Here is a 22798-nt window from a genome sequence, read left to right on the forward strand (position 1 = left end):
AAGACCTTGGGTGCACATTGACTTGATATGCACTCCCCATCCCTGGTTTTATGTATCTATTGTCAATATTTTCTGTATTTGCAAAAGATGCATCGCTTGTCCTCGAAGATTCTTTGTCCTTATCCACCATTTCAGCGAGTCCAGAAATTCCTTTATTATTGATATCTTATGGCTGGATATGCTCATCCCAATGGTTTTTAGATGCCATTGGGCATGTTTCATCTTGAGCCTTGCTAAAGGTATAACTTGCACAGTTGAAACCTTATGGCCCAATATTCTCATGTATCCTTTCAGGCAAAGATAGTGTCTGTGCCTTTATTTTTCTGCTGTTTGCTAAGGAAGGTAGTTCTTTCCCTTGATCATGTCCAGTCTTGTACCTATGAATTCTATGCACTGGAGCTAAGCTGTTTTTTTTTAAATTCACAACAATTCCAAGACTAAGGGGGTCATTTTCTAATGCTTATCACATGCGATAGCATGTGGGGGCGGAGTCGGGGCGGCGAGGAGGCAGACTCGGCGGTGTCTTCGCTGGTGGCGATAAGGTAAGCCACGTTTTTGTCGCCAGTAGCACACCCAATAGCGCCACCTTTCACAGTGGCGCTATTGGGTGCGAAAGCCAGCAGTGAAAACACCGCGGTGGTGCGATGGCTGCCAGCTTTCACATGCCTGCCCCCCCTTCACCCCCCCGCCCGTTTTCGCTGGATTCACCATTCTGCGATAGAATGGTGAATCCAGGCCTAAGTATGATGTTTAATATTTGATTTACATTTTTATAGAGTTTTTATAAGAAATAATCAATATTAGCCAGTAGTCTAGGTAGGGAATTATGAGCACGTTTTGCTTTCTTAGGTGAGCAGCCACTACTGCTAGACATTTGGTATGAGCTCTTACAGCTGCCGCTAGCCCAAAGGGCAGTATTCTAATTTAGAAATGTTGATCTTGCAGGATGAATCTTAGGTATTTCCTATGGTTTTGGTGATCTGAATATGCACATAAGGATTCTTGAGGTCTAGCAAGGTGAACCAGTCTTGATGTTGAAGGTTCATCTTGAACCGTTCTTTCTTTAGGAAAGTATTTAAATCTTGGAGATCTAATATTAATTGGAGATCTCCTGATTTCTTCATGATTAGGAAGTATCTTGAGTAAAATCCCTTCCCTTATTGACTTTGTGGGACTGATTGAAGTGTTTGGTTTGCAAGAGGGAATGTACTTCTTGGGTTAGTATTTTTAGTTGTAATTTTGAATGATGCTGACAATGGCGGAGGGGAGTTGAAGAGGCAATGTTTTGAAGGTGAGGAAAATCCTTGGTTGGTTTTCAAAACCCATTTGCCCATAATGATGATATCCTACTGATTTTTCAAGAATCTTAGCCTCCCTCCCATGTCTGGACCTGGAAATCCTTTTTGTGGGTCAAAAACAAATAGCCTCTGAGGAGGCTGCTGTGTTTTTCTCTGTTGCAGTAACAAAGGTCGTGATGACATAGCACTTACAGATGAGAGTAAATTTGTAGTATGCATATACTTAGCAGTTTTCTTTAGGGCTGAAGCTCCTGCACTGTTATCTTAGCACTGGTGTTTTAGAGACACATGTTGTCAGCTCGGTGAGTTGGCACCATCAGATATCCACACTGCTGTCTCGGCGCTATCCTTTGTCAGCACTGACCGCTTCATGCTGCCTCCTTTCTGTCTCAAGGAGTCTGTGCTGTCGCTCCTCTATGTCAAGGGTTCAGCATCATTGTTTTATAGAGATGTGAATCGTGTCCTCGATCGTCTTAACGATCGATTTCGGCTGGGAGGGGGAGGGAATCGTATTGTTGCCGTTTGGGTGTGTAAACTATCGTGAAAAATCATTAAAATCGTGAGCCGGCACACTAAACCCCCCTAAAACCCACCCCGACCCTTTAAATTAAATCCCCCACCCTCCCGAACCCCCCCCCAAATGCTTTAAATTACCTGGGGATCCGGCGGTGGTCCAGAACGGCGGCGGTCCGGAACGGCCCCCTCAATAGAATCGTGTTGTCTTCAGCCGGCGCCATTTTTCAAAATGGCCACCGCAAAATGGCGGCGGCCATAGACAAAAACGATTCGACGGAGGAGGTCGTTCCGGACCCCCGCTGGACTTTTGGCAAGTCTTGTGGGGGTCAGGAGGCCCCCCCAAGCTGGCCAAAAGTTTCCTGGGAGTCCAGCGGGGTTCCGGGAGCGATTTCTTGCCGCGAATCGTTTTCGTACGGAAAATGGCGCCGGCCATACACGTATGGCCGGCGCCATTTTCCGTACGAAAACGATTTCTTGCCGCGAATCGTTTTCCGTACGAAAACGATTCGCGGCAAGAAATCGCTCCCGGAACCCCGCGCCATTTTCCGTACGAAAACGATTTCTTGCCGCGAATCGTTTTCCGTACGAAAACGATTCGCGGCAAGAAATCGCTCCCGGAACCCCGCGAATCGTTTTCGTACGGAAAATGGCGCCGGCCATACGCGTATGGCCGACGCCATTTTCCGTACGAAAACGATTTCTTGCCGCGAATCGTTTTCCGTACGAAAACGATTCGCGGCAAGAAATCGCTCCCGGAACCCCGCTGGACTCCCAGGAAACTTTTGGCCAGCTTGGGGGGGCCTCCTGACCCCCACAAGACTTGCCAAAAGTCCAGCGGGGGTCCGGAACGACCTCCTCCGTCGAATCGTTTTTGTCTATGGCCGCCGCCATTTTGCGGCGGCCATTTTGAAAAATGGCGCCGGCTGAAGACAACACGATTCTATTGAGGGGGCCGTTCCGGACCGCCGCCGTTCTGGACCACCGCCGGATCCCCAGGTAATTTAAAGCATGGGGGGTGGGGGATTTAATTTAAAGGGTCGGGGGTGGGTTTTAGGGGGTTTTAGTGTGCCGGTTTTCCTGCCCTCCCCCTTCCCCCGATTTACGATTTTTTAACGATAAATCGGGGGAATTGGTATTGTATCATGGCCCTAACGATTTTTTGACGATTTAAAATATATCGGACGATATTTTAAATCGTCAAAAAACGATTCACATCCCTATTGTTTTATGGTGCCAGATTCTTGCCATGGCACTGTGGTGAAAGGGATCTAGTCTCTTGATCTTTCTATGCCAATGACTTACCCCATGATCTTTTGAACTTGAAGTGTCTGTAGATGGAGATCATTCCCTTTTCTTATAATGTTTAGACATTTGTGCTCTGATGAGCTTTTAAGCTCATATTTTAGTTTTATATCTTGATGTACTAGCGCCCTCGGGAATATTCTGCCACAGGGGCTGCAAGGCGCGCTGTCATGATGTGGGACTAAGTATTGCAGGCACAAGTCATACTGGTTTGCTGAAGTCATTTTATGACAACATTACCCACAAGATTTCCCTTTCTTTTTGAGGAAGGTTTTGGTGTTGACGTTATGCAAGGTTCTTGTGGCTTTCCCATGGAAACTTTGTTTCTTTTAACTTTTTTTTTATTTTTGCAAATATTACTACTGTTAACATAAGGGATTGGAGATAATCAGCATGGAACAGCAGTTACTACCCTTAACAGAAACATGAGGGTAAATTGTATGGAGCAGCAGTTACTACTGTAAGAAACTTGCTGGGCAGACTGGATGGGCCATTTGGTCTTTTTCTGCCATGATTACTATGTTACTATGACTTGGCACCATTGAATAATGTCACCCATCTTGTGTGGCTCTTTTGCTTGTCCATGGAGAAAGTCCTTTCTTTCCAAGTTTATGAGCTTATGTATACTGAAAATGCCCATAGTATCAGCAGTCTGTCATGCTGTTAATTACACAAAAAATACTAGTGTATATATTGGACACATCATAATAGATACAAAAAGGGACTGAATTAACACAAGTTTGAAATTTATCAGCAGTAGTACTAGATATCAAGGCTTCTATGAATTACATTAATGTCCTCTCTGGAACACCAGTAGTTGCAGACTTCCAAAACATGTCCAGGTCTTTGTAGCTGGTGAATGGTTGGCCACATATGAAGATGCAAGAATCTTTTTATAAAGATGACCCTTTAGATGAATATCATCACGTCATCCAGGAATTATAACAAAATCATCTTTGCTTTGAATTAAGACATCTTTGAGGGATCAAATATTCTGACAGATTTCTCTGCCACTCCAAATTCACCCCCCCCCCCCACACACACACACACACACACACACAGACACTTAATGTTGGATTTAGGCATTGGCAATACAGGCCAGTTTGTGAAGATGTCCACAAATTAGGACTCCTCCTGCTGCTTTTTGATTTCTGTGGGTGAAACTCCCTATGCAGGGAGTGTGCCCGGCAAGTCACACAGACACAGAGGTGCTACGAGGTCTGTGAAATGGTGTATCCTCTCTCTACTCTTAAATCTGGCTCTCATTCCTCCTCTCCTGTTCCCATCAAGACAGGAGAGCAGGATTAAGGAGCAGAATGCCTTTTCTCTCCTCTGCTCTGCCAGCTCCAGCCTTAGCCTCACCCCTTCCCCTCCTGTTCCCTCAGGCTGCTGGTAAGGGAAGGGGCTGGATTAGGAAACAGAGATTGAAGGTAGGCACCCTGTTGCTTTCTTCAGATGATTTTATTAAGAAGTTGGGGAACCCCAGGTTTCTTGATAGTGTTGCAGATTGCTAATTATGTGGCAACAGGCTAATTATGTAGTTTCTCCCTAGGCTGCATAATTGCAAGAGCATGGGGGCATTGATTATATGTTGCATTTAATGGCTCGCAGGCTGCCCTGCGAGCTGCCATCCTTACCTTCGCAGCTGGCATGCTCCAATTGGCCACTGTCTTCAGTGTGGCAGGATGCTATCGAAAAGGGGAATTGGATTTAGATAGCAACCGAGGGCCCTGAATTTTATGGTTTGGGGAACAAATAAACATGGGGGTAACTTGCTGATGCAGCTTTTACTACTCTTAATCACTAAGCCTGATACTTTTGAAGCAGCTCCATCATTGCTCTCTGCTTTCACAGCAGGGGTTATTGGAAATTGGATTCAAACAGCATCCGAAGGCCCTGACTTTTAAGATCTGGAAAACTGATAAGCACGAAGGTAACCTGTACAGTGCAGCAGATACTGGCATAAGTCTGCTGGGTAGACTGGGTGGATCGTTTGGTCCTTTTCTTCTGTCATTTCTATGTTTCTAAGTTTCTATTTAAGTACAGCTCTCCCGATGCATCCTGTATCAACGACAGGTTCAGCTACAGTAGTAGTGAATGTTGCTTGTTTGTCTACCCAACCTGTTTCGGCTTCACCTGCCCAGTCTGCTCCAGACCTATCCATCCCTCTCCCAGGGCCGGTGCAAGGGGATTTGGCGCCCTAGGCGAGCCTTCTTCCTTGCGCCCCCCCCCCCCCCTGTTGTGCTGCCACCCCCCGGTCTTGGCCCCGATTCCTATCTCATTCTCGATCATGCCTGCTGACTGTGTGGTCGCGAGCAGGTTGGGCACTGCTTGCGGCCCGCCAAATCTCCACTCCTCTTTGCCACCGCTTGTGGCCCCATATGACTCGCACCCAGTGGCGTACCAAGGGTCTCCAGCGCCCGGGGGCCAATGCATTTGTGTGCCTCTCCAGCATCGCCCCCTTAATCCTTCTTGTACTAATGCTTAAGGTCACAGAAAATCTGTGGTGTCTCTAGACAGAAGAATTTGAGGGGGGGGGGGGGAGCCAAAATGACATTTCTTCATCACACCCACCTCTATAGCATGGATCCTGCTTTAAAATTGGTTATAAAAAAATGTGTTAATAAAAAAGTCCAAATTACGCAGAAGACCAAAGGGTCTTCTGCGTAATTTTAAAAAGCTGACCAGTTTCATACTTCTAGTAAAACTACTATAAAATTATTTGATAGCCTCATTCAACTAATTCTATATGGCTATGAGAGTGAAGTCTGGAATATATAGGAAGGGACAGAATGTCAATATAAATCCTGCACTTCCAGTTCTCTAACTCTGTGCATCCACTGAAATTCCCCCAAACAATGGAGCTTGGATGTTTCCCTTACAGCTCATCATACTAAAAGATATTTTCAAATTCTGGTGTCACCTCACAGTAACAGCAGCACAAACACCTTCCATTGCCAGGCACATAGTAAACTAACACAAAACCCCACAAAAAAGACACTCAAAATTTATATTGCAATCCCATCGTAACAAAACAGTAATAACACCAAGACTCAAACAATAATAACCCTATCTGTGAAAAAGCAAGGGTAAATATTACACTGGGTCCTAGAATACCAATACACCACCTACTGTGGAAACAAAACAAATCCGATTGCTATAGATCCCTATACAGACACTACATGCTAGCAGAATCTCTCATCATGGTCACACACACAGAGCAGAAACAGACCCTCACCAAATACAGAATATAAAATAAAGGAGCACAAATTAGACAAAAACTGAAATGGAAACTCCAAGAAGCCAGACTCTGTGTATTAACAATAGAAAAATAGAACCACCATTCCTCATAAAACAATAAAATCAAGAAACATAAAGCATTAGTTATAATAGTAAAACCATACTAATAAAAGAATATTTTAAAACTACTGATAAATAGAATTTCTAGTAATTAAAATCATATACATTTTTTACAATTTCCCAAACACCAATAAAATATTTCAGAACAGCACATATATCAAATAACACCCAATAATTAAAACTAATAAGGATTTTAAAAAGCCCCTGCTGACCATGCATGGAAGTTCTTGATTTCCAGTCACCCTGATATTGTTGAGGATTAAGAGGTTATCCTCTCTCTCTCATGCATACTCACATGTCCATTCTCTCTCACACATACACTGTCACATACACATTCATGCTCTTATACCCACCATAACCTCTCGCTCTCACAGACACTGACACACTCTCAGGCTGAAAGACACTCTCTCCCCCAACACACACTCCCCCCCACACATTCTTACGCCCCTGGATTTTCTCATACACACTCATGCTCTCACTCTCACTGGCTCCCTCAAATACACACAAACACACACACCCAGGCAAGCTCCCAATCATTCTCACACAAACACACACACACATAAGCAAGCTCCTAGTCAGTCATTCTCACACTGACCCCCAGGCAGGCTCCCATTCGTTTTCACACCACTCACTCCCCATCCTCCAGGAAGACACCCATTCATTCTCATACACAGACACACCCTCAGGCAGGCACCCATGCATTCACACACATACACCCCCAGGCAGACTCCCATTCATACACATGTACATATTAAAGGCAGACCACCTCTCTTTCTTTTGCCAGCAACCTCAGAGCCTCGCTCATTCCTCTGCTGCCATTGTCACTGCTGCTGCGTGGCTATTGGGGAGGCACTGATTGCTGCTACTGGCACTGAAGCCCATTCTGCTGCCTCCTCTCTGCAGGCCCAATGGGCTTCCACTTCCTCCATGCTGATCTCCTACATTGTGAGATCCACATAGAGAAAGTGCTACTCTTGCACATTCCCAAAGATTACATGTGCCAATCAGTAAAAAGTAATTTTTTTTTTTTACTTTGCTGTCTGATCTTAGTTTTCTAATCGGTTGGTCACAGGATTTTTTTTCCACCTTTCCTTTCTTATTTTTTTTGCCAATTCCTTTTATATTGTCTTTTTTTCTATTTCTTTTCTCTCCATCTGTCTTCTTCCCTCAAAATCACAGTCAGGTTCTCATTCTCACATGCTCTCTCTCTCTCTCTCTCACACACACAGGCTCTCACTCTCACATGCTCTCTCTCATACAATCATTCATACACACAGGCTCTCACTGGCACATGCTGTCTGACTCTCACACACACAGACTCTCTCTCACTCCCACATGCTATCTTGCTCAAGCACAGGCTCTCACTGTCACATGCTGTCTGACTCACACACACAGAGGCTCTCACATGCTGTCTCTGCAAACATTCAGGTCCTCACTCCCACACAGTCTCTCAACTCACTCTCACACACAATCTCTCAACTCATCTCATACATGCACACACACCCACTCTCTACGGGCCCTCAGCCTCTCTCTCACTTCTGGGCCTCCTCTTCACGGCGCCGCAGGATGGGCTCTACAGCGGCTCTGATCTTCTCGGGCTGCCCGCAATGTGGGATTTGCGGCGGCCCATAAGCGATGCTCCTCTTCTGCACGTGGCTGATGCTCCTCCTCCTTCCAGCACGCGGCTGATGCTCCTCTTCCGGCACGCGGCTGATGCTCCTCCTCCTTCCTGCTCGTGCGGTTCCGGCAACATTTTTCTTCCGGGGCCGTGGAGGCAGGAAGGAGGAAGAGTATTTGCAGGCTTAGAGAGACCTTTTTTTTTCGGGCCGTGGTGACGTGAGGTCCACCACGGCCCTGCCGATCTTCATCGGCCATATGAGCCTTCTTGTTGGCCACCAGCGGCTCAGCGCCCCCTAATGCTAGGCGCCCTAGGCGATCGCCTAGTTCGCCTAGTGCTTCCACCGGCCCTGCACATACACTTGAGCATCTTTTTTCATAGTTGGCCACCAACAGAACCTCTGGAGTGAAAAGAGTTCTAGCTTGTCCAGGGTGGCCTGCTAGTAAGGAATCATGCGCCCAGCGGAGGATTTTCCTTCGAAGTTGTCGGGGAACCACCGTCTTCCCGGATGGCACCGTGAGTGTAATAGAGAGTAAAACCTTAGTTGGATCAATGATGTGCCGTGGAACATCCGGAACATCTTCAGTAGTGAAAGAGCAAGAGAGTGCATCAGCTCGAGCATTCTTGTTGGCTGGCCGGTATCAGAGTAGAAAATTGAACCGAGTAAAAAAAGTGACCAGCGGGCCTGCCTATGATTAAGGCATTGAGCATGATGCAGGTACTCGAGGTTCTTGTGGTCAGTAGATACTGTGATCTGGTGCTGCGCCCCCTTGAGCCAGGGGCACCACTCCTCAAAGGCCAGTTTAATCGCAGGTAATTCCTTGTCCCCGATTCCATAATTATGCTCAGCCGGGGAGAAGTATCGGGAGAAGAAAGAGCACGGGTGCAAGAAGAGATTGGCTGAATGCTGGCTGAGTACCGCACCAACTCTGATGTCCGAAGCCTCGGGTGACCACTGAGAGGGATTGGCTCCCTTTTGGGTCATGGCATTGAGTGGGGCGGTTAGTGTAGAATAATGATGGATGAACGACCTGTAGTAGTTCGTAAAACCGAGAAATCTCCGGAGTGCCCTAAGGCCTGTCGGTTGAGGGCAATCTTGAATACTCTTGGTCTTCTGAGGATCCATCTGGAAACCTTGGATCGAGACCACGTAGCCTAGAAAAGGGACGGATTCTTGGTGGAAAGAACATTTCTCCAGCTTGGCATATTACTGTTTGTCCCTTAGGCATTGCAGGACGTTGGAGACGTCCTGGTGATGGCTCTGGAGGTCTTTTGAAAATATCAGAACGCCGTCCAGGTAGACCACGACGCAACTGTACACCATGTCTCTGAAGATCTCGTTCAGCATATTCTGAAACACTACTGGTGCATTGCAGAGGCCAAACGGCATTACCAGATATTCAAAATGGCCATCGCGGGTGTTAAATGCGGTTTTCCATTCGTCTCCCTGGCATATCCTGACCAAATTGTAAGCACCCCTGAGGTCCAACTTGGTAAATATCTTGGCCCCCTGGAACCTGTCAAAAAGTTCAGAGATTAATGGCAAGGGGTACCGGTCCTTCTGGGTAATCTCATTTAGGCCGCGGTAATCTATGCACGGCCAGAGAGAGCCTTCCTTTTTCCACACAAAAAAGAACCCTGCTCCAGCAGGAGATTTGGAAGGCTGAATGAAGCCCTTTGCCAAAATTTCTTGTATATATTCAGACATGGCCTTTGTCTCTGTTAGTGAAAGTGGGTAGACCCTTCCTCAGGGAGACTCAGTAAGTTTATAGCACAATCAAATAGGTGGTGAGGAGGCAGGGTGTCTGCAGCTTTCTTTGAAAATATGTCCGCGAAAGAGGAGTAGTGTGGTAGAAGACCCGGAAGGGACAACGTAGTGGCTAGGCAAGGTATTGGAGACACGACCTCCAGACACTTCGCATGGGAGGAGTTGCTCCATTGGGACAGTTGTAGAGTGCTCCAATCAAATTGCGGAGTATGTAGTTTTAACCACGGTAGTCCTAGGACCACAGGTGTATAGCCTTGTCTAGTACCAGAAAGGAGATGGTGTCCATGTGCAGAAATCTGGTGTGGAGTCATATGGGAACATAGAAACATAGAAATGACAGCAGAAGAAGACCAAATAGCCCATCCAGTCTGCCCAGCAAGCTTTGCATTTTTTTCTCATACTTATCTGTTTCTCTTGGTTCTTAGTAACCTTTTGGTTCTATTTCCCTTCTACCCCCACCATTAATGCAGCGAGCAGTGTTGGAACCGCATCTAAGTGAAATATCTAGCTTAATTAGTTAGGGTAGTAACCGCCGCAATAAGCAAGCTACACCCATGCTTATTTGTTTACCCTATGTAATTCAGTCCTTGTTGGTTGTCTGTATATAGATCCACTTTTCTTCATTCCCCCTGCCGTTGAAGCAGAGAGCTATGCTCGATATGCCTGAAGTATCGGTCTTTCTCCCCTGCCGTTGAAGCAGAGAGTTATGCTGGATATGCATTGAAAGTGAAGTATCAGGCTTATTTGGTTTGGGGTAGTAACCGCCGTAACAAGCAAGCTACACCCATGCTTATTTGTTTACCCTGACTATGTAATTCAGTCCTTGTTGGTTGTCTGTATATAGATCCACTTTTCTTCATTCCCCCTGCCGTTGAAGCAGAGAGCTATGCTCGATATGCGTGGCGTATTGATCTTTCTCCCCTGCCGTTGAAGCAGAGAGCTATGCTGGATATGCGTGAAGAATTGATCTTTCTCCCCTGCTGTTGAAGCAGAGAGCTATGTTGGATATGCATGAAGTATCGGACTTTCTCCCCTGCCGTTGAAGCAGAGAGTTATGCTGGATATGCATTGAAAGTGAAGTATCATGCTTATTTGTTTTGGGGTAGTAACCACAGTAACAAGCAAGCTACTCCCCGCTTTTTGTGAATGCAATCCTTTTTTCCACATTTCCTCTTGCCATTTAAGCTTAGAGCAATGTTGGAGTTGCATTAACCGTGTGTATGTATATTGAATAAGGGTATTATCTCCAGGCAGTTGTTATGATCTGGATGTGGATCCTTGGGCCGACCTTAGTTGGAAAGCGGTCGGGAGGCAGACACGCACAGCCGTAGATGGATCTTCGCCTGGAAACCCGTGATGCCCCCAGAGGAGCTGTGAACGCCCGGGTCGCTAGGACTTAGGTGGCTTCACCCTGGAAGTCCGAGGTCCCCCCAGGAGGAGCCCGTAGGGACCCGGACCGCTGGGACTTAGGAGAGGACTGGCGTGGAAGAAAACCCGGACCGGAACTGGAACAGGAGTGAAGGCAGGAGTGAGACGAACCGTGATCAAGGCAGGCAGCTGGAGTCAGGAGCGAGAAGACAATCCGTGGTCAAGGCAGGCAGCAGGAATCAGAAGCGAGAAGACAATCCGTGGTCAAGGCAGGCAGCAGGAATCAGAAGCGAGAAGACAATCCGTGATCAAGACAGGCAACAGGAATCCGAACCAGGAATACTGAGACTGGCAAGCAGAAGCAGGAGCACCTGGAAACGCAACTAACCCACCGAAGTAACCTCGTTGCAAGGCAAAGCAGGAAGGACAGAAGCCGGTTTAAATTCCCCGCTGGTGCTGACGTCAGAGAGGGGGCGGTTCAGCACATCCGGGTGCTGGGCCGTCAAAAGCCCGCCCTTCGCGCGCGCGTTCCCCCATGGGGGAGGAGTCATCTGTGGGGCTCGGCGGCGTCTCCCACGCGGAGAGCCCGTCGCCATGCGGCCAGGCCGGCCCTGGATCCCGCGACTCGCGGCCGAACACCGGACCCCGCTGAGGAGGTAAGGACCCGGCGAGCGCGGCTATAACAGCAGTAGCCGTCATACCTGAAAGCCACCCACTCTTCATTCACATCCTCGAGACTTTAAGGATCCACAGTGTTTATCCCACGCCCCTTTGAAGTCCTTCACAGTTCTGGTCTTCACCACTTCCTCCGGAAGGGCATTCCAGGCATCCACCACCCTCTCCGTGAAGAAATACTTCCTGACATTGGTTCTGAGTCTTCCTCCCTGGAGCTTCAAATCGTGACCTCTGGTTCTGTTGATTTTTTTCCGACTGAAAATGTTTGTTGTCTTTGGATCATTAAAACCTTTCAAATATCTGAAAGTCTGTATCATATCACCTCTGCACCTCCTTTCCTCCAGGGTATACATATTTAGATTCTTCAATCTCTCCTCATAAGTCATTCGATGAAGACCTTCCACCTTTTTGGTCGCTCTTCTCTGGACCGCCTCCATCTTGTCTCTGTCTCTTTGGAGATATGGTCTCCAGAACTGAACACAGTACTCCAGGTGAGGCCTCACCAAGGACCTGTACAAGGGGATAATCACTTCCCTTTTCTTACTTGATATTCCTCTCTCTATGCAGCCCAGCATTCTTCTCGCTTTTGCTATCGCCTTGTCACATTGTTTCGCCAACTTCAGATCATTAGACACCATCACCCCAAGGTCTCTCTCCTGCTCCATGCACATCAGGCTTTCTCCCCCCATCGAATACAGTTCATTCGGATTTCCATTCCCCATATGCATGACTCTGCACTTCTTGGCATTGAATCTCAGCTGCCATATCTTCGACCACTCTTCCAGCTTCCTTAAATCCCGTCTCATTCTCTCCACTCCTTCCGGCGTGTCCACTCTGTTGCAGATCTTAGTGTCAACCGCAAAAAGACAAACCTTACCTTCTATCCCGTCTGCAATGTCACTCACAAAGATATTGAACAGGACCGGTCCCAACACGGATCCTTGCGGTACACCGCTTAAAACCACTCTTTCTTCAGAGAGAGTTCCATTTACCATCACACATTGTCTTCTGTCCGTCAACCAGTTTGCAATCCAGGCCACCACCTCGGCACTCACTCCTAAGCTTCTCATTTTATTCACCAATCTCCTGTGTGGGACAGTATCAAAAGCTTTGCTGAAATCCAAGTAGATGACATCGAGTGCTCCTCCTCGATCCAATTCCTTGGTTACCCAGTCAAAAAAGTCAATCACATTTGTCTGACAGGATCTTCCCCTGGTGATTCCATGCTGCCTCTGGACCATCAATTCTCCCGACTGTAGATAGTTCACTATTCTCGCTTTCAACAGTGACTCCATTACTTTTCCCACCACCGAAGTGAGGCTAACCGGTCTGTAGTTACCAGCCTCTTCTCTGTTCCCACTCTTGTGAAGCGGGACCACCACCGTTCTTCTCCAATCACTCGGCACCACTCCCGTTTCTAGGGATCTGTTGAACAGGTCACACAGTGGACCCGCCAGCACATCTCTGAGCTCCCTCAGTATCCTGGGATGAACCTCATCAGGCCCCATGGCTTTGTCCACTTTCAGTTTCTCCAGCTCTTCCCATACATTCTCTACTGTAAATGGAGTTACATCTACTCCACTCCCCTTCAGTTTCTTATTAACTAGTGACAGTCCTTCTCCAGGGTCCTCTTTAGTGAACACAGAACTGAAGTATTCATTTAATATTTCTGCCATTTCTTCGTCTCTCTCCACACATTGATCCTTTCCACCTTTCAATTTCACTATACCACTTTGAACTTTTCTCTTTTCACTGATATATCGGAAAAATGTTTTGTCACCTCTCTTTATGTCCTTGGCAATCCTCTCTTCCTCTTGACTTTTTGCCGTCTTGATTAATTTCTTTGTCTCCCTCAGTTCTACCAGATATTCTTCTTTGTGCTCCTCCCTTTGGGATATTTTATATTTCTTGAATGCTGTTCTTTTGGCCTTTATTTTGTCAGCCACCTCCTTTGAGAACCAGATAGGTTTCATTTTTCTTTTTCTTTTCTTTACTTTTCTAACATATAGATTTGTTGCCTTGGTAACTGCTCCTTTTAGATTGGTCCACTGTTGATCCACATCACTCTCGTTCTCCCAGCCTTTTAGTTCTTCCTCCAGGTACTTCCCCATTTCATCAAAGTCCATGTTTTTGAACTGCAAAACTTGGGTCTTTGTGCTTCTTTTCCATATCCTTTTTGTGATATTAAACCATACCGTTTGATGATCACTGCTGCTGAGGTGGGCGCCCACCTGGACATCAGAGACATTATCTCTATTTGTGAGCACTAAGTCGAGTATAGCTCCTTCTCTCGTTGGTTCCATTACCATTTGTTTGAACAAAGCTACTTGCAGGGCATCCATTATTTCTCGACTATTATTAGATTCTGCAGATGGGATTCTCCAGTCTACATCCGGCATATTAAAGTCTCCAACGATCACTACTTCTCCCTTCTTTCCTATCTTTTGGATGTCTTCAATCAGATCTCTGTCCAGCTCTTCCTTTTGGTTTGGAGGCCTGTAAACCACTCCAATAAAAATGGATGCCCCATCTTTTTTTAGGTCGGCCCATAGTGCTTCTTCATTGCCCCATCTTCCTTGCAGCTCAGATACTTGGATATTGTTTCTGACATAAAGAGCCACTCTTCCCCCTTTTCTATCCTCTCTGTCCTTCCTTAACAAGTTGTAGCCTGGTATTGCTGTATCCCAGTCATGAAATTCCGTAAATCACGTTTCTGTGACAGCAACAATGTCCAAGTCCGCCTCTACCATTAGGGCTTGCAAATCTGGGATTTTATTGCCCAAACTACGAGCATTTGTGCTCATAGCTTTCCAGCTTTCTTCGTTCAGTTTACTGCTGTTCCTGGATTCCTTTTGTGACCTCTTTAGTTGAGTTTTGTTATCCACTTTTCCCTTTGCATTTGTGCAAGGGAAAAGATTAGTGCCTCTGATGACAGATACATCCATCACAGTGAGCTTTTCTCTTTGGTTTTTGATCTGGAATTTCTGTATGCATTGGGTTTCTTCTCTCTTTTCAGATAACACTTCAATCTTTTTTTCAAGAACTTCTTCAGTATTTAGTACAGAGAAGGCATTTTGTTCTTGTTGCACTTGATACAGTGTGTGTCGCCGGATCACAGGTCTAATTCTTCCAGAGCCCACTGTAATACTGTTTTTTGAGTTCCTTAATGCCTTGTGTGAGTGGGGGGGGTAGAGTTGTGGGCTGCACAGCTGTCAATAACGGGTGTCTGTGGGTCACAGGTCTTATCCTTCCTGAACCCACAGTAAATCTCTTTTTCCTTGAATTTTGGTTATTCTGTGGAAATGGGAAATTAATTCCTGAATAATGTAAAGTGGCTGGGACTTTCTTTATTGAAGCTAATTCAGCTTTAACTTCAGCCAGTTCCTTTTCCAAGGTAGAGAATTCTGAACAAATGGGGCAAGCCTTAAGTTTCCATATGATTACCCTCAATATAAAGGCTCCACAGCAGTTGCATTGGATAGTCCTCATTTTTGTAAATTTGATGGATAACACTTAAGAAAGTGTTATCCATGGAACCATGGAGAAAGTGACTTCACCTGGTAACGGCTCGCCATGAATGGAGGAGAGCAGTAATGATGTTGGTGTACGGCGGTGGGAATCCAAAGGTGTTTCAAAAGTTGTCTTAGGATAAAATTTCCACCGGCCCTGGAGTCCACCGGCCAGGGTTGGAATTCCACCGGCCAGGGTTGGAATTCCTGGTTGTCCAAATTAATTGAGACAGGCAGAATTAATGGAGGAGAGGGTGAAGTCAGGTTTAGGAGGAGTCCTCCGGCAGAACCTAGACCTGGGAGTTTCCTGGACAGAGTGAACAGGAGTATACCGCAAGGCCTGGTTGACCACAATACATACAGAGGCCTGATCGTTGAAGACAACGCTTTTCCTTTTAGGTTAGATGACTATTTATTTATTTATTTATTTATAGGTTTTTATATACCGATAGCCGTTTGCACATCGTATCGGTTTACAGATAACTAAAACTTTTTGACAGTGTCATTATACAGAACTTTTGGCACTGCCATTACATAGAACATGTATGTTCTATGGACTATGGCCCATTTGCATTGGTTCCTCCTCCTCGGTGCTTTGTGTAGTAGCAGTCTGAGTAGATGATGTTGGGTGAATGCATGGAGCACCTGAAGCCAGCCTCTTGGATCCTCTGGCCTCATGCGAACACTCACGATGAAGGCGGTCAATGCAATCGACGAGATCTATAAGAGAATCCAATGCCTCAGGGAGTTCTCATGCTGCTAATTTGTCCTTGATACACGGACTCAGACCTTCAAGAAATATAGCACGCAGTCAGCCCAGATCCCAGTGTAGTTCGGACAAGAGAGTCCTAAACTCGATGATATAATTGGTCAGGGATCTGGAACCTTGTTGCAGATGCAGATGGTCTTTCGGCCTGGGTCGTCGAATATGGAGCGGAATAGGGCAGGCAAGCCCGGCAGGTCCTGAAGGATTGGATCCGTTTGCTCCCAAAGGGGTGACGCTCAGGCCAATGCTTTCCCATCCAGAAGGGATAAGATGTATGTAGTCTTGGAAACAACATCAGGAAAATACGCAGGTTGTATCGAAAAGTACATGTTGCACTGATTTAAAAAGTCCCTACACAACAAGGGTTCACCTGCAAAGCGAGGGGGTGCCAGCAAGGGCACTGTAGGCTGGAATGATGACACCAGTGAAGCTGGGCTTGGCAGGCGTCGAGGTAGAGTCCAACCGATTGCTTAATAGATTTATGGCACTAGCCAGAGTCTCCAGAATCTTTTGCTGTTCTGTAATTCGCTGGGCCAGGCCAGGGATGGCCTGGAGAGCCGAAATCTGTGCTGGGTCCATGGACTTTGCAATCTGTTAGGATTTGTGGGTATATAGGCCCCGGGCCAAGGTGAGAGGTGGTACCGCCCATGAGGAGGAGCCCCGTGAGCCTCACCGTTGGGAGGCGAGGTCTCAGCTACGGAGTGCATAGCACAGCAGATACTGGAGAGGGAGCAGAGAGAGAGAGAGAGGGCAACACTGCCTGCAGAGCGGGGAGTATGCCCGGCAAGTATGCCCGGCAAGTCACACAGACACAGAGGTGCCACGAGGTCTGTGAAGTGGTGTATACCCAGAGAGGATTCCTCTGTAGAGATGATTCGGCAATGGTCCACAGCGTGGGGTACACTGAAGAGGGTTCCTCAGTAGAGATGATACGGCAATGGTCTGCAGAGCGGGGGACACCGATGAGGGTCTCTCAGTAGAGATGATACAGCAATGGTCCGCAGAGCGGAGTACTCACTGAAGTAGTCGATGGTTCCAGAGGAAGCCCCGAGGAACGGGGCAGGCAGCAGTCCTTGGCGCAGGGCCCTCCGAGAAGCGGATAGCCAGAGATGAGGAAAGGGCCACCGAGGAGCGGGTATCCAGAACGTCTCACGCCAAGGCAGCAGGAGCTGGAACAGGATGTCCGTAGTGAGCAAAGCGGATTCAGCAATGAAGGAACTCGTTGCCAAGTTGTAGGCAGACAGGGCCAGCCAGCTTAAGAGTCCGCGAGGAATGACGTCATCTGGGGGGGATGCCCTCGAGGTTCCCGCCATGTCGTGCTTAAGGCTGGCCTGAGAGCACGCGCACTTAAAGAAATCCGAGGGCAAGATGGCGGTCGGCAGCATCCAGGGAGGCCCGGGAACAGGGGCAGGCAGGCCGGCGATAGCTGGCGGTGGCCGCAAGCCTACCCAAAGGAGTCGCTGCTGCGAGGCATGAGCTGAGCAACAGCGGTCACAGCCATCTGCGACTGACGGGCGTAACACAACCAAAGGGTCCACAGACACATTACAGTGCACAAACTTTGCCCACTTTCAGGTCCAGACCAGTAAAAGGACCTATATTGTAAAACATCTTCAAAGGGGTTAACAAGTAGAAATATTCACATCTTTTGTGATTTCAATTTAACAAAATCCAATCTAGACTTTTGACATTAGATCTCATAAAACTAATGGCCCTATGGATGAGCTGTATCAATAGATGCAATTTATTCAGGCATTGAGGAAAAGAAAGGCTATCTGGTTCATTAATGTTATTAAAATGAGAGGTGTGTTAGGACACTACATAGACTATGGAAACCAGCAAGTCTTCGATCAAATGAACTCTACTAATGAACTGTTCTGCTATGAAGGGGATTTTGTCTAATGGTTTCAGCTGGAACAGGCAGTCAAGACTCACAGGTTCATTATTTCTCAGCTCTCACAATTTCCTTTGAGTTTGTGTGCACTTGGGCAATTTAGTTTTTTTTGTATGTGATCATAATCCCATAAAAATGGGGTATAAAGTAAAATGTAATTCTTTTTCCCTGACCTAAATTCAAAGATCTAAAGGCCACACATGTTAAAAAGTTTTTTTCCATTTAGGGGGTAATTCTGTAACAGCCCGCTTAAAAGTCAGCAAAAATGTGCATAAATTATACTATTTTCAAAGCAAATTTATAGGTATATGTTTGCACTAAAAATTATCCCACCAAAATTACTCATACACAATTATATCAGCTAAAATGTTATCAGAAAATGTATGTATACATCTGAAAATTCAAAAATACAGTATGTGATAAGTACAAACCCCACCCCTATTGCACTCCCTACTAATTTCTCCACTCAGTCTAAGTAAACTCGCATGCATACAAGACATAAATATATAGGTTTACCTGCATATCCAGTGGGCAATTTTCTAACAAATCATTTCCACAGGTAATATGGAAATGCTTTTGAAAATTACTTTCTATGTGGCTATGGGAAAAAAGCTTAGTACACCTGATTTTTAGTGTCCTTATGCTGAAATCATATACTGCAGAAGTGGCTGTACATATGTTTGTCAAGCACTGTGACTATATAAATTATTCATGGTAGTTGTTTCAGTCATATTTTCAATTAACTTTTTAATCAACTTTTCTTAAGGCTTAGAACCATAATTCAATCCACTATAAAAAGTAAATTGATCCATGTTTAACATGTTGACATTGGAGTACGAGGAGTTTCCTTCAATAATCTTTATTATTAGTGCTAACAGCCATAGAGTGACACTGTAACAACTACCATACCTTGGATGTGAGCAAGAAATAAAGCAAATAGTTTCCGGCTATGCCTGAGTGCTCTGCTGTGATACTTAGATTTTTCTAGGGTCTCTCTAAAATATTTCAGTGTATCCATCACATCCAGGGGCACAGAGATTAGAGCTTTTGCTCTACTAACATCTGCAAAAAAAAAAAAAAAGGTTTTATTGAACAGACTGTACAGTATGCTGAGAAGATTCTATACAAAAAACAAAATCATTTATAATTTATTATTAGTGTAAATCTTCATTACATTTACTCAGAAAAGTATTCACAAGTGCTTATATAACAATGATTGGCAGCATATGTGCTAATTTAGCAATTTGATTCTGACAATCATGCAGAGAACAGAACAAAAATCAAACTCATCTACATGTGCAAATGTGTGCACATAGCACCCTCACAGGCATACGGATGAAGTGATACAACTGGTCAATGTCTGGATAGAAGGAGCTTCTCTCAAACTCTAGAATTATTATTATAAAGATACGGCATCCACTAAAAGAAATTAAGTGATATAAAGAAATAAAAGCATAGGAAAAGAAAAAATTACTTGTCACTGTTGATTTACTCAGCACCAATAAATGAGAAGAAAGCAAATGTTGCTTACCTGTAATAGGTGTTCTCACAGGACAGCAGGTTATTAGTCCTCACAATTGGGTGACATCACAGGATGGAGCCCAATCACAGAACACTTTTGTCAAAGTTTCCAGAACTTTGACTGGCCCCTACTGGGCATGCTCAGCATGGCACCAACCCTGCAACCAGCAGGGGTCCCCCTTCAGTCTTGTTTAAAGCTACAGGAAGTGCCAAAAATAAAATAACAAAATGTAACGAATCCAATACCGCGGGGCAGCGGGCAGGTTTCGTGAGGACTAACATCCTGCTGTCCTGTGAGAACACCTGTTACAGGTAAGCAACATTTGCTTTCTCACAGAACAAGCAGGATGGTAGTCCTTACATATGGGTGAGTACCGAGCTGAAGATGTTCTAGATATGCACCAAATGTACCCAAGACGTGCAACCAGCGCAACAACTGGGATGGAATTTGGTAAGAGGGCATCCTGAACCCTAACGGGCAGGCGGAATGGTGTTGGTACATCAAGTTGCAAAAAGGTTGCACAAGACAGATTGGCCGAAGATGGAATCTTGTCTTCCAGCCTTGTCCAAACAATAATGGGCTGTGAAGGTATGGAGAGAACTCCAGGTAGCAGCCCTACAAATATCAGGCAGCGGCACCGAGCGTAGGTGCGCTACTGAAGTTGCCATGGCCCTGACAGAGTGTGCTTTAACATGGTCTTGAAGTGGAATGCCTGCTTGCTGATAGCAAAAATATATGCAGTCCACTAACCAGGAGGAGAGAGTCTGCTTACCCACAGGTTGCCCCAATCTGATGGAATGGAAAGAAACAAACAGTTGAGTGCTTTTCCTGTGGGTAACTGTACGGTCTAGGTAGAATGCTAGAGCCCGTTTACAGTCAAGGGTATGCAGAGTAGGGATGTGCAGACAAAAAGTTTATGTTCATAAGTCCATAAGTCGAAGGTGAGGGTCAATTTCGGTCAATATGGACATATGTAGAATTCCATACGTTGAGGCTATGTCCATACGTGCACCGGTTCCCTAAATAAAAATTTAAACCCCTCACCCTCCTTAATCCCCCCCAAGACTTACCAAAACTCCCTGGTGGTCCAGCGGGGAGTCAGGAAGCCATTCCTGTATTCATTTGCGAGGAGCACGTGACGTCTGCGTCACTCCGACGTGACGCGGACGTCACGTGGTCCACCGCGGTTCCGCTCCCGGACCCCTCGTTGGACCCAAATGGAACTTTTGGCCAGCTGGGGGGGTCAGGATAGCTATGTTGAATAAGTTGGAAATCGCGATCGTTTTCGCCTCATCACTTTTTTAAGTTAAAAAAAAAAAAAGTTGCGTTTTACATATGCGGTCAAAACGAATGCACACCCCTAATGCAGAGCCTGTTCTCCTGGATTGGAATGGGGCCTGGGTAGTATAATGAATTGATTAATGTGAAACTCCGATATTACCTTAGGCAAAAACTTAGGGTGAGCGCGGAGTACTACCCTGTCGTGCAGAAGTTTAGTGTAAGGTGGGTAGGTAACTAGAGCCTGTAACTCATTAACTCTGCGAGCAGATGTGATTGTCAGAAGAAAAATCACTTTCCATGTGAGGTATCGCAGATCACAGAATTGGAGAGGCTCGAACGGTGGTTTCATGAGCTGACCCAAAACTAGGTTAAGGTCCCAAGAAGGGGCCAGAGGGCGCAGTGGAGGTTTCAGGTGGAGCAAGTCCTTCAGAAAATGTGTTACAAGGGGTTCTACTGAAATGGAAACATCCCTAACACCTTTATGGAAGGCGGCTACCGCACTGACATGCATCCTGATGGAAGAAGTTTTTAGACCTGACTCTGATAGGTGCCAGAGGTAGTCCAGAAACTTCGTGGTGGAAAAAGTGAAAGGATCAAGGGATAGTGAGGAACACCATGACTTAAACCTGTTCCATTTGTAAAAATAAGATTTTCTCGTGGAACGCTTCCGTGAAGCAATCAGGACACGGGAAACTGTCTCCGAAAGGTTGAGTGGCTGAAGAATTAACCTTTCAAAATCCAGGCAGTCAGGGACAAGGCCTGAAGATTGGGGTGACGTAGGCGCCCGTCATTCTGAGTGATCAGAAGCGGGTCCTTCCCCAGGGGAAAGAGCCTGCGAATGGAGAGGTCCTGAAGAATTGGAAATCACACCTGGCGTGGCGAATGAGGGGCTTTCAGGATCATGGTTCCCTTGTCCTGACGTAACTTCATGAGAGTCTTGGAGAGAAGTGGAAGTGGAGGGAATGCATATAGGAGACCAGTTGCCCATGAAAGGGAGAACGCATCTCTTGGTAGTGAGTGTGGGCTGCGAGTGAGAGAGCAAAAGTTCTCTACTTTGTGGTTTTGAGGTGACGCAAAGAGGTCTATGTGAGGGTAATCCCAACGTTGGAATATTGAATCCGCTACTGTGGGGTTGAGGGACCACTCGTGCAGCTGAAAGGTGCGACTCAGCTTGTCCGCCAACACATTGTCCACTCCCGGCAAGTAGGTGGCCCTGAGGTACATCGAGTGGGAGAGGGCTTCCGCCCATATCTGTGCCACTGTCATGATCCGCTATGCTGATGGGAGGAGCAATCAGATAGGAGTGTCAATCTGATGTATTCCGTAGGTGGACTTAGCAATCTGTTGTTATAGACTGCCGGAGATAGCAGTAAGTGGATCCTTGGGCCAGTGGCAGATGACCACGCCCCCGGGGGAAGATCCCGAGAGGGACCACTGGCTAGGCTTAGAGTATGGAGACAGACACACACTAGTTCTTTTATTAAACAGGTCTTGAAACCACCAGAGGTGGCAGTAGTGAGCTAGAGTGCCCGGTAGGGCTGTAGTCCCTCAGATACTATAACAGCGATCCCTGGAAGGCTGACCTGTTGAGAAACTGTAGACAATGAGTAGGCAGGGTATGCAGAGTTCATGAACAGAACTAGATGACAACACTCACATACTGGTCTCAGGGAGCTCAGGAGCTGGGAAGGATAGGCCCTCGAGGAGCGAGTACCTGGTTTCAGGGAAAGCTCTGAGAGCATGATGGTAACTCACAATGATGTAGAAATGATGACTTCCAGGCAGAAGAGAATCAGCAGATAGTCAGGAACGAGGGCCCTCGAGGAGCGAGTACTGGTTCCTGTCTGTAACCTGAAAGGCAAAGAGAGAGTGAGGTCCCCGAGGAGCGGGTACCTCTGGTAAGTCTGAGCAGGCAGAGTAG

General features: G+C 46.3%; 1 protein-coding gene across 1 annotated transcript in view; it reads right to left on the minus strand.

Annotated features, from left to right (window-relative positions):
- Window positions 1-22798, minus strand: part of CFAP54 (cilia and flagella associated protein 54) — a 1106494-nt gene that overhangs the window by 483885 nt on the left and 599811 nt on the right. The window contains exon 40 of the mRNA XM_029597529.1: window positions 18984-19136. Within this exon, the coding sequence (XP_029453389.1) occupies window positions 18984-19136 (153 nt within the window). The remainder of the gene's footprint in view (window positions 1-18983; window positions 19137-22798) is intronic.

Source organism: Rhinatrema bivittatum, chromosome 4 (genome assembly GCF_901001135.1).
Source record: "Rhinatrema bivittatum chromosome 4, aRhiBiv1.1, whole genome shotgun sequence".
Classification (NCBI taxonomy): domain Eukaryota; kingdom Metazoa; phylum Chordata; class Amphibia; order Gymnophiona; family Rhinatrematidae; genus Rhinatrema; species Rhinatrema bivittatum.